General features: G+C 49.6%; 1 protein-coding gene across 6 annotated transcripts in view; it reads right to left on the reverse strand.

The window, feature by feature from the left end:
* Nucleotides 1-442: 442 nt before the first annotated feature.
* bnc2 (basonuclin zinc finger protein 2) overlaps nt 443-17,052 on the reverse strand; it is a 117,701-nt gene continuing 101,091 nt past the window's right edge. For 4 of the 6 annotated variants that reach the window (XM_072707011.1, XM_072707008.1, XM_072707013.1 and 1 more), the window contains 2 exons: nt 9,311-11,586; nt 443-1,416 (listed from right to left, as the gene is read on the reverse strand). In XM_072707011.1, the coding sequence (XP_072563112.1) occupies nt 735-1,416; nt 9,311-11,586 (2,958 nt within the window). In that variant the 3' untranslated portion in view covers nt 443-734. Of the gene's footprint in view, nt 1,417-2,872; nt 2,941-9,310; nt 11,587-17,052 lie in introns of all 6 variants that reach the window. The other 2 variants (XM_072707014.1, XM_072707009.1) reach the window with 2 other exon arrangements.

Here is a 17,052-nt window from a genome sequence, read left to right on the forward strand (position 1 = left end):
AGAATCTCACTCGCTCTCTCTTTTTTTTGCCTTCTGTTTAAGACGTCTAGCAAACCCACTTTCCTCACCCAACCCAAGAGCTGGAAGTACTGCAGCGGCAACATGAAGCAAAAAAATAAAAGACCATCAACACAACCGTTTAACATCGAGAGCCTCTTGGGACATTATATACAGGTGAAGGCGTCATGCTCTGCGCGGGGGCGGGGGGAGGGGGTGCTCTTTCAGAAGTTTTCGTTTCACAAATACATCAAGAAAGTACTCTTTTCATTACGATCGTTTCTGCAGGCAACAGTCATGGGAAGAGTCTGAACAGATTCTTTGGAGGTGGACAGGGTGTGACGGCGCTGGGGGGGGGGGGGGGGGGGGGAACAGACATGTGGGCCATCCCCACGGAGACTGGCGAGGTCCAGGATGAGGGGGGCGAGGGGGGGGGGGGGGGGCGCTTCGGGGAATGTTATTCTGCCCTTCCGAAGGGAAGGCAATGTCAAAGTAGCTGAGAGTGGAGCCACCGCCTGAGTCTGTGCCGCCGTGTGTCACGCGTGTGTCCGCGCACACGCATGGGCGACACATGCGCAGACAGATCCGTCAGCTATTGGAAGGAAGAGACGTGGTAAAAACACGCTGAGAGGAAGCTGATGTAGTCCTAGAAAGGGGCAGGGGAAGCAGGACGTACGGCAGTCCAGGCCGGGGAACGAGGAGGGAGGGGGAGCTGGGGTGTGGGAGGGGGGGGGGAGCTAGTCCACGATGGCTGCAAAGGGCACGTTTTTGTGCAGGTTTGGGTTCTGGCTGTGCCGGTTGCGGCTGCGGACTGAGGAGAACATCATATTGCAGCCGGGCACCTTGCACTTGTGCATTTCACGCAGGTGCACCGTCTTGTAGTGCACCCGCAGTGTTCCCTTGTTGCTGTACATCTTGTGACAGATGCTGCACACGATGCCTCCCCCAAAACCAGACCCCGGCATGGACAGCGGCGTCGGCGATGAGGACGACTCGCCCCCTTCGCCCGCGGCGGCTCTGCCGGGCCCCTCCCCGTCACTGGCGCCCTCCAGTTCATCCAGGAGGATCCCCTCGTCACTGCCGTCGTCCGACTCCCGCGAGGAGGAGTGCGCGCTCCCGCTGGACTGGACACTGGAGGCAGTACTCAGGTCCAGCACCGCGTAGTCGTCAGACGCCCCCCTGCAGAAGCCGTTGCCGTGGGAATACTCGGCTCCCGCCGGCGAGCCGGGGTCGTCGCGGCCAAATCCCCGCGGCCCTCCACCCACCCCCATGGCCTCCAAACCCAGGTGGTGGCTTCCGTAGATCTTAGCCAGGAATTCGGAACGCAGGTCCCGCGGTAGAGGCGCGTGGGGGTCCAGGACCATGTCGTCCAGCTCTTTGGTCAGAAGTTTCCGGTGCAGGTTGATGTTTGAACTGTGCCTAGCCAAAAAAAAAAATTAAACATGAATTGACAAGTTACCACAAGCATCCCGACACACGAGCTTGGCCACGTGTCATACTGATGGCGTGGCTCTTGCTATCACCGATTAACCTTCAGTAAAATGTGATTCCATATAAAGATGCATGGGGTTCATGGCTACAGGTGAAGAATGACTAAAGGACGCAGACAGAGAAACGTGGGGAAAACATGATACAAACCAGCTCCGTCTGTCTGCGGTAAACAGCATTCTGCGTCCATAAAATGAGTTTCACAGTTTGTGCCTGCTGATTTTTCGGTGCGGTGGAGCAGTTGATACCTCGGGCTTCAGTGAGCTGCCTCCGCGCGATCACACAGGACCTGAGTCTCTCGCTTTTGTCCGAGGTCTGCCTGGGCAAGTGTTTACAGACACGCCGCTTGAATAATATACGAAGTTCCTTATGATATGGAATCTCCTTCAGCTCCGTGGCAGTTTACAGAAGCACAGAGGAGGTGTGTGGTGTGTGTTCACTCTCTGGGAGTGTTTGGAGGAGTGCGGGAGTGCTCGTGTAGCCTTGATCCTCGTCGTCACAGCCTGACTGCGCTTAAACCACGTTCCCTGTGGGACAGTTCTCCTCTGGGTCCAGCCACTCCCTCAGTTATAACCACCCTAATGCATGTTTGAGCGATACCCTATGACACCCCTCCCCAACGGCCTTCACGAGACTCGACGAGGCTGACACCCTGCCTGCTGTGTCGACTCCTGTCAGCAGGTTGCCCCCCCCCAAGCAAATCCGATTCCCTCCAACTCGATGACACACGCCAATGTATGGGGCATGAGTTTATCAACTGATTTAGCCGCTAACAGGATAATCAGCAGCAGCTGTGGACTGCGCTCAACTCGCCTCATCGACGGTCTCATCCTCTGCGATTGGCTCACTCTCATGTAAGGCCCCCCCCACCCCCTCTGTTCAGATCTCAAAGCTCCATCCAGATACACTGGGCTCACATCACGAATACTACAAGAATCATGCACAAACAAAGCACATGAAAGAATGCTGAAGCTATATGAACTATATGAATCTTTCTCACAAGGATTCTCCAACTTTGAAGGGGGGAGTTGGATAACCTACAATGAATCCCCAGCCCCCCCCCCCCCATTTTGCAAACTAGTACTGACACAAGGCCCAGGGAAGGTGTAGATCATACAAAAGGCTATAGGATATACAGTAAACAATAGGGCAGAACGAATGCTAATGCGTGAGATCGACGATGAGCACAAAATCAACTTCATCCATCGCAAATGGGTTCTTTCCAGGCCAGGTTATGGCCTACAAGTAGAATGAAACAAAACAAAAAAAACAACATGGCTTCAAACATCCAGTGCTTTCATGTAGGGGGGGCGGTCCATGCAAGAGTACTGTGAGACTTAAATGTTGTCTTTGATAAATGGATTTCACAATATACAGTGAGGCTTACCAGCAGTGTCATGGCTGACGCAGTCAAAAGGATCCCTTTAATTATTTACTTCCCTATCCGACATTCTCCTGCAAGAGGTAGAAATACATTTGTTGAAGGGACCTTTTCTTTGAATCATGTAAACAGGGGTGGGGGGGGGGGTGTCCAAGCAGTTAGCCAATCGCGGCACACAGACCGGCACGTTTAATGGGCGTCACATGTGCGCAGAGCCGACAGACACCCGGAGCCAGTTGCGAGGAGGAAACCTTTTCTGCTCCTACGCTTGCGTCTGGGTTGCACTCAGAGGAAAGGGAGTGGAGTTCCCTCTGGAAACGATCTAGACGCTTGGCATGGCCGTCACGTGACATCTCTGTGTCCTTTAGCGTGTCATAATGAGCCTGATAATGTGCATTATTCAGTGGCGATTCAAGGGTTTGTTACAGTAGGGGGCATAAGAGGGGCCATAACTCATTCAGAGGGACCAACCTTATCATTAGCCAATGATATGTTTTCAGGGACAGGGGAGGGGACACTGCGGGGGCCAATCAGCTTTCAGTTGGGGCCAGTGCCCCCATGGTCCTGCCCCAGCAAATACCCCTGGTATTGTTATTCTGTAAAATATGGGTAATTACCAGGAAGGTTGACTGGAACTCAAGTTGATGTAGATGAAATGTGCCGAGAGCGACGCTGACTGATTAATAACCAAGACCTCACGTAAGAATCCAGCTAAAAATATATAATAAACTCTCCAATTGAAGACCTTGGCATTGCAGTGGGTAGCAAGTAACGCTCAAATGAGTTTGTCCTGACAGAGTACAGTCCTTCTCTCACATAACATCAAAGGAAATGTTACAGCAAAGGATACCAAGTGGGGTGGGGGGTGGATTGGAGGGGGGGGGAGTAGAGAAAAGATGTTTACCGAATCTGGCCAGGATAAAAAAAAAAATAAACCTAATAATTTTTGAAGTAGGTTGCTCATAAAATAACAGGTGGTGGGAATATTTTAAGGCATATCTGCAGGAGAGATCACAGAGGCCCCTCCCTCTTGCCAGGGTGGGTATGCCCTGTCACTGTCACTGAAGATGGGTTAGGGTTAGGGTTAGGCTTAGGGTTAGGGCTAATCTGGAATAACTAGCACAGTGTCTGGAGCTCAAACGGTTACTGCAGTTTGACTGGTTCTCTTATTTTCCTCACGTCCACAGGCAGGTAGGAGACGACCCTGCCTTCCCCTTCCTAAGCCCCCCCACCCCCAACACCTCCATCCTCGAAACCAATACCCCCCCCCGAGGCCAGTAATACAGCAGACGAAGCAGACTGACAGTCTCATCTCATCTAAAGTGGAGGGAGATCCCTGGGGAGGCCATCTTTGCTGCCTAATGGTTGGGCCCCACCCTCGTTAATCATCTTTAGGTTTCCCCGTGTGTCGATAGGCCTGTCACTCCCACAGACCCGGAGGCTGTAAATGAACAGCGATGAGCTGCCTTGTGCTGGAGGGGGCTAAACAGGCAGCCGTTCTTATTCTGCTATTTGTTTTTTTATTTGCCATGTTTTTTTTATTTGCCTCAGCTCTACCGAAGAAGGTGGGGGGGGGGGGGGGGGGGCAGGACATACTCATTCATGGCCCTTCATCCTATATTTACAGCAATGTGTGAGGGAGCTTCTCACACTTTGGCAGTCTCTGGACCCCCACCCTGACTACAAGGATTTATGTGACTCTTACACAGGGAGAGGAGCACCCTAAACAATCCGAATTATATTCCGCTGATGCAAAATTAAATGGGATTTTGTGACACATCTGAGATACACTGACTCCTGTGCCCACTGAGACAGCTCACCGTACTTAACCTGAACATCGAACCCGAGAAGCACAAGAAAAATTCAATGGATTTTATGAGCAACCTGTCCTGTTTAGCTGATGATGATGTCACCCAAAAAAAATTATGCTGTTCATACCGCCATTTGGTCACAGGAAAAAATGTCTGTGACCTCACCATATGAAGCCATCAGGGAGCTCAGCCTAAGAATTTGCTACCTTTATCCTATTAACTGTTTTTACTGTGGTCAAGAGGAGTACTGCACAAGAAAAGGTGCAGGGGAGTAGGAGGCTGTTGTACTCCTGTTTGGCCTGATACATGCCCCTTGAACTGACACAGTGCGGAAAAAGACAAAGGTTGTTTCACAGTGGCGAGACTGCGGGGGGAAAGCGGGACAGGGTTTGGGGGGATTAGTGGGAGGGGCGCCGAGAGGTGGAGTACATACAGGAGCAGCTCCAGCAAACGAGAAACAGAGAGACCCAGGCATTGTCTTCAGGAATATGATTAAGGGCATAATAACGGCCATGATTACCGCCGTGTGCGCCGTTCCAGCCGTTAATCATGCTGCCGCGTCACAGCTACGCTCTGTCTCTGTGGATACGCGGCCGTTTGAGAGCTGTCTAGGGGGAAAAAAAGACAGCTCGATGCATGACAATCAAAGGTGTCCAAGATGGGGAGGGGGGTGTCCTGTCGGAACACCTCCAATTTTGTAATTTCCTGTTCGGGGAGGTGGTGCCCCAACGGTGAAAAAGTGTGAAAAGGACACTGCATGTAAGAGGACCAGTAGGACTGCGTTACGCATTCAGGTCGGTTTAATAATACCTCAGGGCCAGACCCCCCCCATCTAATTTGAATAATTTGCATGCACTGCATACCGTTTATAACCAATTAAAAAAATTTAAATGTTGTTATCCCTCAAGATACGAGTCTTTGACTTACGATTTTTTCATGCACGCTATTATATTATTATTTAATACCTCCTACCAAGTTTCTGCGAGGATGGTTTTTCTCACTTTCGCGGACTGAGGGCTCAGTGTTGGGGGGGGTCCTGAAAGTTTGCACCGGAGGTCACACCTGGTCTGTGTGTAACCCCGTCACCCACTTTTGTCACTTTCTGCGCACCTTGATGGCTCTCGTGTACAATCTCATGTCCTCATCACAGTTTGCCTACCACTTAATAACTGGTAAAAAAAAATTAAACAGCAAGATTCTCCTGGCTTTGTTAAGCAAATAGACAATTTAATTCTTTATTAGCTACATTAGCATGAGGAAGGTTCATAGAGAAATAATGTGAGAAAATACAATGTGGATGCTGTAAAAGGTCTCTAATGGCTAGAATTCGGATTTTACATTCCATATTGCAGTTGCAGTTGCTTGCTGAGACTTCTGTTGTTTGTTAGAAAATGAATACTGTGCTTTGTGCTGTGTGTGTGGCTCAGTAGTTAAGGTACCCCGTACTGGGAATTAGGTTAGGGACACGCTGGAACAGTTTAGTTATTTGGGGTTCTGGGTATGGTTCTGCCTTGGCTCGGCCCACTGTGAATTCCACAGGCTCGCCATTCCCGGTGTTTGTTTTAATAGCTTGGGAATCCACAGGGGCGGCAGTTCTGTAAATCCTCCCAGATGCCCCTAGGAATTTGTCCGTGGCCCAGCGTGGGAACAAAAGAGGACACCTCGGGGCGATTGGGGCATATCCCAAATCCCCCCTGATCGCCAGCTCCCCCCTCTTGGCGCGCGAACCCGAACGGCTGCGTATCGAATCGCTTCGGTCCTCCTGAGGAATTTAAAAGCTCACATTGCGTGTTATGGAGTCAGACTGTCACACACTCTTTGTCCAAGGGAAAACTGGGAATGATGTGAGAATGAAGGGAGTGGAATTGCCCTGCCCGGTCCACGAGCAACAGAAACATGTTCCAGATCAGACACATACAGTCACAGATACAACCTTTTATCCTAATCTGGGCCTCATTGTAGTGTTTTTAAATAGTGAGGGGAAAAGACAACAGTGCAGGTCACAGTCCTCAGAGACCCATTTGTCACGCGCTGTACTCCTCTATTAGCCTTTCTCCCCAAACGGACGTTTGCGAATGTCATATTTCCATTCCCTGATGAAGCTGAGTGTTTCTGGAACGCCATTATCAGCTAAATAAACAAATGCTAATATAGCCAGGGATCACTAATGTCAAGGCGGTCCAATAAAAAAGACTGACGACTAAATTATATCATTAGGAATTAGGCAATATTGACGGGGGGGGGGGGGGTTTCTCCTTTGAGCAAATTTAATGAGGACAGGTCATCTTGTGTCTGTCTCCCCCATTCGCTGAAGCTACTGAGATAGTTCTCTTGTCATTCGTGACAGTGACCTCCCGAATGCCACCATTCTGTTCTTCATTCCTGCATTCTGTTCTTTGTTGCAAGTTTTTGTTCCTTGTCATTCCAAGGTACTATTATTCATTCTAAGATGGTTCTTCATTACACCATTTTATTCGTCATTTTTAGCCTCTGTTCTTCATTCCAAGATGTTCTTCTTCATCACACGATTCAATTCTCCATTCTAAGATTCCTTTCTCCATTCTACCATTTCCGTTAAACACTTTTTGGAAACCAAACCAAAACAGGTGACATATAAAAATATACACAGAATCAAACCAAAAAAAACTATACTATTCCATTGCTCTGTGTTTCTTCACCGTGTTTGTGCACTATTCTACAAATAATTCTGCATGACCTGGTTGCTATTAGACACTATATTACATCCCTATGGTCTTGTCAAACCTCCCAAATCCAGCGGAGGTTAATAAGGATTTCTGTCACCTGCCGTCTGTTAGAGCAGCTGGCTTGGGTGAGGAAGATGCTTGCACCTTCCTTGGTGAAACATTAGTAAATTCACAACAAGCTCTGTTAAGCCAGTCCCCTCTGAAAGCAACGGAGGTGTCACTGGGCCTTTGTATCGTGAATATATCAAGATAGAAACAGATGCCTTTGAACGAAGTGCAAACACAAAGGCCAACCGACAGAAGAGCCTGAGTGCGCGGCACGTGCACATGCAGACACGCAAACACACAGCAGAACTCGCTCTTTATCTTAGCATAACTGTCGCTTGTCAGCAGCGCCATATGAGTTGTTATCGTTCTTGTCTGTTTCCCCCAGAGACGGGAATCACTGAGATTCCTCATGAACGGAAGTGAGTGAGACTCGACTTCGCCAGCCGTCATGGGAGTCCCCAACCTGAGCGATGTGACAAAACGAGACAGGGCATTATGTGTAGACAGACATATTATTCTGTCCCGCATTCTTTGAAGTATCCTGGACTGATTCCATCTGCGTGGAGCGTAAGAGGACTGGGATATTTCAACGAAAGACTCTGTGTCAGTTCCTGAGCGACTGTTTATACCAGCATATGTGTAAGAGAGACTTTTGATTGATTAATGATCTCAGTATTGCCAGAATCTATTTGCTCATATGAAGAATCCTGTGATTCCCTGGATTTTGGTAAGAGATAGGGTAACAGCTCATGGCCTGCATTCCAGCCCACCCCCCCCCCCCCAAAAAAAATGTCCTGAACTTATTAATTTAATTAGCAGTAGGCTGCTCAGCACCTTGTTAACCCACGTTTAACTCATTAAAAATGCAGCTGTTTGACAGATCACCTGCATGTGGCAGGTAAACGCAGACACTTAAACGCGTTGCATTATCACATGTGGGAAGTACATAGATGTCAGCTAACCCGCCCCACCCTGAAAAACACAACTCCTGACATCACCTTCAGCACATATTACTCACTTAAAACACACAGGATTTGTGGAAATTCGGTTTAATTAACGGCCTGTGAATTCCCATCGTCTTCATGCTAGCTGAGTGATATCTGAACTTTTAGTAGGTGTGCTGTCTGAAGCCTGTGAGGCAGATTTTATTTCCTGAATACTATATACAGTTGTTCGTACTTAACTTCTCTGTAGCAAAATGCAAATAATACTTCCACAACTAATAATCAACTTATAAGATCGAATTTCTTCTGGTTGATCAGTAGCTATAGTTTAATGCTTGTGCTGACATACGGAATGTGTCCTGAAAAACGTAAGGATGAAAGCCGGCAAAAATCCCAGTTACACAATGGCATTTTTTCCCGACGGTCGCACGGTGATTTTAACGTCCTGCTACACTTGTAACATGTAACACCCCTGCAAACAGACATATTTCTGGACATCAGGACAACTGTGTGGATGTGCTATGGGTGACACTTCAGTGTGTAGGACGATGAGCAAAACGGATACCGCTGCAAGGCAACTGACGTGCCCTAAGCTACTCAGCATGCAGTACACAGAATCATCCTTGGATTTATAAGTGAAGTTTGGGGAGCCTTCCTTTATGTAACTCTATATAACATTCCACTACGCCTGTAAAGAGCAAGGGTATGTTTTCCAAAAGCATAGTTGCTAACAATGTTAGCAACTTACATAGCTGGAATCATGCAACTGATTGGTTCCAACTTTGTAAGTTGCTAATGTTGTTAGCAACTATATTTTTGGAAAACGGACACCAGATCGTTTTTTTCTGGTTATAGAAATTTGGTGCCAGATGAGAACTAAAACGGAAGTGCACCATGTTTCGTTGTTCCGGTGCGTCTCGGAGTACCAGCACTCACCTGTCTCGGCTCCGGCGCGAGGGGAATGCGGCGTTGCAGCCTGCCACGGTGCACACGTGCATCTCCTTCAGGTGCACATTCTTGTAGTGCAGCTTCACGCTGTAGGAGCTCTTGAAGCTCTTCTTGCAGACGTAGCAGATCTTAGGGTCGGGGCTGGAGCACAGGTCCCCGTCAGGGGAGTGCGAGTGGAATTTGGGTGGGCTGGAGCCATAGCCCATAGAGGAGACAAAGCTTTCGTGCAGGGCAGCCATGCTAGCTGCAGCTGCTGCAGTAGCCATCCCAGCGCTACCATTATAAAGTCCGTATTGGCTCATGCAAAACATCTCGTAAGTGGGGTCACTCAGTTCCTCCTTGATCTTGATGACAGGCTGGTGCGGTGAGGGTGAAGAAAGGCTGTTGTCATCCATGTCCTTCCTCATACGGTCATCCTCATCCTCTTCCATCTCCTTCTCCCGGTCTAGGCTGCTCACATGCCGCTGCTCCTCAGCCTCCATCAGCTCGTCCCGGTAGCACGTCTTGGGCTCAGAGGTCTCCGACTCATTATCGAAGTCCCTCTCGTGGTCCTGGTCCTCAGATGTGTAGCTGTCCATACACCGGAGCTCGCTGCCCATGCCCTTCCCACGGTACTCATCCTGCTCCTGCCTCAGAGTGCTTCGGATAGCCATGCCGGGGCTCATCTCATCATGGGATGGCGACTGGTGACAGCTGTCCCCATTGTAGTGGTCGCCATTACCGTTGTTATTGTTATTATAGTTACCGTTGATGTTATTGTGGATATGCAGGTGCCGCGGGGGGGAGCTGTCATCATCGTCATCATCCTTGTCGTCATATTCGTCAGCAACTGCGATCACCTCCTTCTCGATTTTCACTGGCATGCTGGATTTACGGGGCTTCTTCTTGGGCATGTGGTCAATGGTAGGGTCTTGGAGGCCTGGATTAGACAGACTATGACTGATGTGTCCTAAGTCTGAGCCCAGGACACTGTGGGAATTTGCGGCTGGAACTTGTTCCTGTTGCTCCATCAGAGAGTTGCTATTTGTGGAGGTGGGCAGTATGGGGCTGGTTGGAAGAGTGCTCACCAAGTCAACCGGTGACAACAGCTTCCGGTAGAAGGGTGGCACGGGCTGTACTGGCTGTACCGGCTTCAAGGATGGGAAAACCAGTGAGCCCTGCAGCATAGGGTCCAAAGGTGGGGTGCCAAAGCCCAGTGGTGGTCTCCCAGGATTGGTCAGGGTGAAGCCACTCTTCGTACTGGAAATCACAGGTGTGGCGGAGCCTGTGGAGCGTATGAGGTCCTTGTCTCGGTTGTTCCTCAGCATGGGCATGTGCAGCCGGGGATTGGGGTTGGCGCTGTGCCGGTTGCGGCTACGTAAGGAACTGAAGACCATGTTGCAGCCCTCGATGGTGCAGCGGTGCTTGATCTTCAAGTGCACGGCGTTGTAGTGTATCTTTAGCGTGCCCTTGTCATAGAAGGTCTTGCCGCAGGAGGTGCAGCAGACGCGACCCTTGCGGGAAGTGGAGCCCATGCGCCGCATGCGGTGCATCTTGGAGGAGAAGGAGGAATGAGTGACGGTCTTAGGTGGCTCGCTTTTGGAGAAAGGGTGGTGAGAGGGGTGGTCTTCCAGAGGGCTGAGCTGCTGCTGTTGCTGAGCTTGCTGGGCCGGCTGGATTTGCGTTGGCTGGGGTGGCTGGGACTGAGGCTGCTGTGCAATTGGAGCAGGAGGTGCGGGGGAGGTGCTGTTTGGCTCAGCCTTGGGCTCCACCATGCCAATAACGCTGCACGAACCACCACGACTCGGGCTTGGTGCACCACGGAATGGAGAAAGCGAGACTTCTGACTCAGTGCTTTCCAGAGGCTCACCCTGAGTGACCAGACCAGGCTCCCGCAGTCGAAGGCCCGGCGGCTCCAGTGCTAATCCATCGGGGGGCAGGCCTAGCATGGGGGCAGAGACAGGGTTGATGTACTGGAATGGGAGCAGGAAGGCTAGGCTGTTGGGGATGTTCTCAAAGTGGTGGATGCTGGAGGCTGGGCTGCTGCTCTCCAAGTGCGTCAGAAGGCTGGGGCTGCGGGTGCGGTTGTTGCTCTCAATGAACGTCCTGATGCCAGAATCAGTCTTGGACGAGGGCACTGTGACCGCCTGACCCTCCTTCTCCTGGATGGCCATGAGCTCGACAATGGACTTGGTCTCCCCGAAGCGCAGGAACTGCTGCAGGGTGATGATCTCCTCTTCCCGGGACATGATGGTCCAGCGATCCAACACCTTGCCTGCAGCATCCTGGAGGCCATGTCAAGTAACGAGAGAAGACAAACACAAAAACTTATTGATTTCGCATAATCACCCGAGGTGGATTGAGCTACGGGTACTTTTTCCCTCATGAAATCCTGAGCTCCTTCAGCAAACCCGCTTGACATCCAGTAGGCCTCCGCACAGGATCTCCGCCTGCCAGCCACCCCCGACATCCCATCTCCCCATTTTCCTCCTCTCCACCTTTAATCAGCCACGCAGATGCTGCAATTAGGCTCACAGCTAGAGAGACTGGGCGGGTTTAATAACGTCAAGAGCAAACAAATGGGGACCGCCGGGGCCGCGCCATTAACGGGTCCCCCCCCCCACCCCCGAATGTCACTGTTTCCACGAGGACGCTCCTGTTTGCCGCGAGGCTGCCTCAGATGTGAACTCGCGCCGAGACTCCCTGCGTAAATACAGCGAGTGCTGCTCTGTTTACTGCCATCGACAACAGCAGGAAAACTGCAGGAAATGATAATAAAACAGTGTAAATAAGACACTCGTTCGACATTACACCCAACTCCGGATATATTTTTTGTACAACTAAAACCCCTCCCAATAAGGGTGTCTGTTGCCTTGTGTCTGAGCCCCCTGGGATAGGCGCCAGGCTCACCGCAACCCTGAACTGGATGAGCAGGGATGGAAGATGGATGGATGGAAAACTAAAGTGAATCGGCTTTAAGGAGGAAGCCTGTTTGAGGATAGAGGGACCCCTGAACTCGATCTTACCGAGAATCACAGGTTATACATCTCCCATGAAATGAAATAGTAAAAAGGCTATGTTTTATTAAGGAACTGTGGTGATGAAAAGTGTGTGTATTCATATGGGCAGTATATGCGTTATTAAATTAAGCAATTTCGAGTCATAAATCTCAATGAAGTGTACTGTAAAGCGACCCGGCCGCCTGACTCCAGAGTTCTGAACCAGGGGCCCATAAAGCATGGGAAACGAGATCCCCCACCCCTCTCAAAGCACGGATCTGCTGGGCTCGGAGAAACAAGTGTCACTTCCAAGGAGCTTCTCTTCTCGGCTGGCGTTCTGGAGACTGTTATTATCCGCGAAAGTTTTCGCAAGCTCAGAACCGCCAAGCTCCGAGACACAGCTAGCGATTCTGGGACGGGAATCTTGGCAGGGCCTGGACTCTGGCTCTGCGGCCGAATTTTTCACTTTGATGCACGAGATACTTGACCCAAGGGCGTCTGCTTTCAACTCTTGACTCGCTGGCGTCGCCCGGAGAGGAGAGAACGCCCCCCCCCCCCCGGGCCATGTTTTGCTTCACAAAACTCGACTCGCGGCTGGAACGGCGAGTGGGCAAGAGACTCGTGAACCAATTCGGAGAACAATCATCTGGGAAAATGATAAAATGGAAATGACAATAGTGTGGAAAAAAGCAGTGTTGGTTTTCCTTGTGCTGTCACCACCCCCGATGGCACCAGAGTCAATGACAGGTGACGCAGCCCAGGGAAGTGTCCACACACCCCAGCAACACGGGGTGGAGAAAGCACAACTATGACACACCCAGCCCCATGGAAAATTGTGGTGTCCATCGCTCGGCTCATGAATGCCCTCTTATGAAGTAGGGGGTTGTAGGGGTGGGGGGGGTGTTCTTGATTATTCAGGATAACAACGACGTACCGTGAATACTGACAAGACCAACAAAACTAAGCGAATGAAGATGAATGTTTTCAAAGACAGAAATTAGAAGGCTTCACTATATTGCCCCTCCCACCCACAAAAAAAGTGAAAGTAAATTCTTTAAAGGCACCTCACGGAGGGCCGCAGGAGTGCTATCTATAAAATATACATTAAAAAACATTTTACTCTTTCATTTTGCGAGTGAGTCTCAGTCTAGCCTGAAGGTAAGACTTTAAATTCTAGGCTGTACACTATTATTCTGTAGCATTCGGTGTTTTGGGTATTTGAATTTCCATTCAGCTTAATTTCAGGGAAAAAGCAGGAATAATGTTTGAAGGCAAATTATTTAAGAGAAAATAAAATACATACAAATAAGCCAAATTCAGACCAAGCTTTAAAAAGCATTTCTTGAGAAATGTTCTTTGAAAAATTGTATTTTTTTCAGACCTTGATTCAAATTTGGTTTAAGTATAAATAGATATTTTCCCAATTTCATTACATTTTACAGAAAAGACTCCTCATTAGAGAGAACCAGAACATGTCACGGAATGTTACAATATTTAACCTTGATGTTTTTTTGGATTTTTTTTCTCTTGTTGAAATAAATATTTCATGTATGTCACATGACCTTCTTTGAAATGCCAGTATGTACCTCACGCAGACAAAGAAAGACCAGTGGGGGCTTCGAGGCTTCTGGTCTTGAGCTGGGGTTACATGCAACAAAATATTCGATTGGAGGGCAAAGCAAAGATCACTGATCTGTCTGTTAATCCACGGTGAGGCGGCGGAACCAACCATCAGCACATCAGTCACGGGGGTGTAAACATGTGTTGGGATCCATTACATCTATGTTTAAAATGGTCTCCTTTATAATACACGTGTTGAATATGATAAAGGGATAAAGGGAATGTTTAAGGTAAGAAAATAAATTAAAACAATCTGCCATCACTTTCAGTGTTTGCATATTATTATTTTTTTGGGGGGTTTGGGGGGTGTCAGTTTCTTAAATTACAAATAAATATGCTCAGGTAGAGTCTTGTCCTTGTGTGGGCCCGCAGACTGTAGGAGCAGAGAGTGAAAGTCGTCTGAATGGGAATGATTAGCGTTACAATCGGTGGGGGGGGGGTGCATTCCTCGACATGAGTTCCCTTGCTCATGGGAGGCTCCGAAATGCTCCGGGGTGATCCGGTACGCTCCAGGACATGGCTTCCGGGCTTAGCTGCAATAATACGCCACTTACAGCAGCACGGTTGTGATGGCGCACCGCAGCGTATCACATTACCAACACGCACATCAAAGTATTTCAGATAAAAGGCGCCAGGAAAAGGTGGGGGGGGCGAGAATTAAGGAGTACGGGGTTTTGGACTAATCCCCGTTTGTAAGACAGGAAGGATCCGGCAGCGATTGCGGTCGCAGAGCAACACGGTTGGTGAATATGAATATGCGCACGCTCACTCGCGGGTGATCGCCCGGGGTCACACGGCATATCTGTGGTGCCCTCTTTCCTGACTCCGCCTCCCGCACATGTCCGCGGAAACGCTCCTCCACTCATAGCCCCGCCTCCCTACCCACATTAGCCACAGTCGCTGGGAGAGCAACAAACGTGCCATTAGAAGCACTTTTACAAGAGCACACAAATCCCCCAATTAGCCTAATGCGGCTCCTCACCCTGCACTTTCCAGCTCCCCCCCAGCCACCCACACCTCATTAATACAGCCCCCCCCCCCATGCTATGAAAGATTACCTTGTCATTACACATCCCCAAGTCCTTTAAACAATATGGCTAAACCACTGTTTGCAGGGTTAATGACAATTATCCGGTAATTATGGCATAAGTCAGGTAGTTGGCTTTATCTTGCTGGTCTGCCCCTATCACTGCACACCGTCACCACCCCTTTGGCTAAATCGCCCCCCTCCCTTCCCCTCCCCGCTACAGTGGCCAATGCATAGCCAATCCCGCCCTGTAAATCACCTGCCTTGTCATTGCTTAGGCCTTTACAAATGGATCCCGTTTCCCATAGAACACACTCATTCCCCGGCACAATTAGCCGCCACGCGGTTTTGGACACGGCCCCGCCACACCGATCTCTGTAGTCATTGTTATCTAATTGCACTTGTTTTGGGAATCACACAGTATTCCCAGTTAAGCCCTTGAAAGGTTCGCTAGTTAAGCACCTATACTCATAAGAAAAGTACTGATCGTCATTATTGCTCGACACACTGACTTGAGCAGAAAGCAACAAACTGCTGCAGCTGTCCTGTTACTTCACCTGAGCTTCTCTCTCTATAATACTGTGAAATACTGCTGTATACCCTCATGATAATTGGGAAGAGTTTTGTATTTGTGTTCATACATTCATTAAACCTTTTAATGTATCCATCAATCTGCTCATGCATCCATCCATCTTGCATACCACTTATTCAGTACCGGGTCATAATGAGCCTGGAATCTATCCCAGAATGCATTGAGCACAAGGCAGGGAAACACCCCGGATGGAATGCCGGTCCATCACAGGCCATAAGCCTTTTTACAGTTTGCTAATATGTACTAAATGATGACTAATGTGACATTTAGCTCTGCAGTCCACAGGAGACTGAGAAATAATACCGGTTCCTTAATGGCGGGTCTCTGTACTGTGTTTCAACGCCCACATCTGCATCCTGGCCAAAGCCTTAGCGAGAGTCCCTCTGGTAGAAAACAATAGGTGAGAAAAGCAGGGGCAAAGAACTTAATGCTTTTAATGTGACGGCCCGCTGCGACTCCGTGGGACCAGAGAAGATGACGTCTGAGTTAAGTGTCACGCTGGAAACGGAGCATATGGTTCCATGTCTTTGCAGAAGTGTGAATTCCTACCGCAGCTGGGAACCAACACGCTGGGTTTTTCATTTAGCCCCTAAATTTCACGGACGTCGCGATTCTTCTGGCGGAAAACTCTAGCAAAGCGCACACTCGGCCTCCCTCGGCCGGCACACTGACCGCTCGCGCCAATCCTGGCGCCTTCTGTGGTTTTATTTAAAAATTCGTTAAGTGGCCGCTAGCGGGTTAGCCAATCGGAGCGAGTGCTGAGATTTACGGCGCGTGTAAATCGCTCTCTGGCTCCCGGTTGCTCTACGCAGGTGCGTGACTTGCTTTTGACTCAAAGCTTCATCTCTTTACCTTCCTTTAGACATGGATCTCCAGGCATTTTTTTACCCCACCCCTACACCCCCACCTTCAAACCATACTTCAAAGCAGTAGTGGCGCCATTCAGAAGCCCTGCCAGGGTCCAGATGGGAAAGTACGTGGGAGCGTTTCCCTGCTGGTCTCCTTGCCGCATGCCCATGTGGCATTCCTGCTTGCAAACCACAGGGATCCCTGTTTCACATCGTCACATGACCACAATATGTGCAGGTGACACTCCTATGGACTGTCACCCACAGTCCTCCCCCATCCTGCCTTACAATAAAGAATATTCTGGAGCCTCTTAACATTGATCATGACTCTTCTGAAGCACCTCCTGGAAGCACCACGTCATCCAGATGTGCACCTACCCTGCTCCTTATATCACCGCGGGCCCACGTTTCTGGGCTCAAAGTAGACATGAAAAGGCTTCCCCAGGTCACCGCCTGCTCTCTTTGTGCTGAAAAGTCGCTGATCAGAATAGGGGAAGAAGCAGGTTTGAAGCTGTGATTACTAACCACAGCCATTGATTGGATCAGGAGAAGCAGAAAGCAACAAACTGCTGCAGCTGTCCTGTTACTTCAGTTTGACATGTCGCATGCTTGGTCCTCGGGGATCCCCGCAAGCCTGAAGAGAGCGGCTGGTGTTTGGCAGCTGG

The sequence above is a fragment of the Paramormyrops kingsleyae genome, chromosome 25 (assembly GCF_048594095.1).
Source record: "Paramormyrops kingsleyae isolate MSU_618 chromosome 25, PKINGS_0.4, whole genome shotgun sequence".
Taxonomy (NCBI): domain Eukaryota; kingdom Metazoa; phylum Chordata; class Actinopteri; order Osteoglossiformes; family Mormyridae; genus Paramormyrops; species Paramormyrops kingsleyae.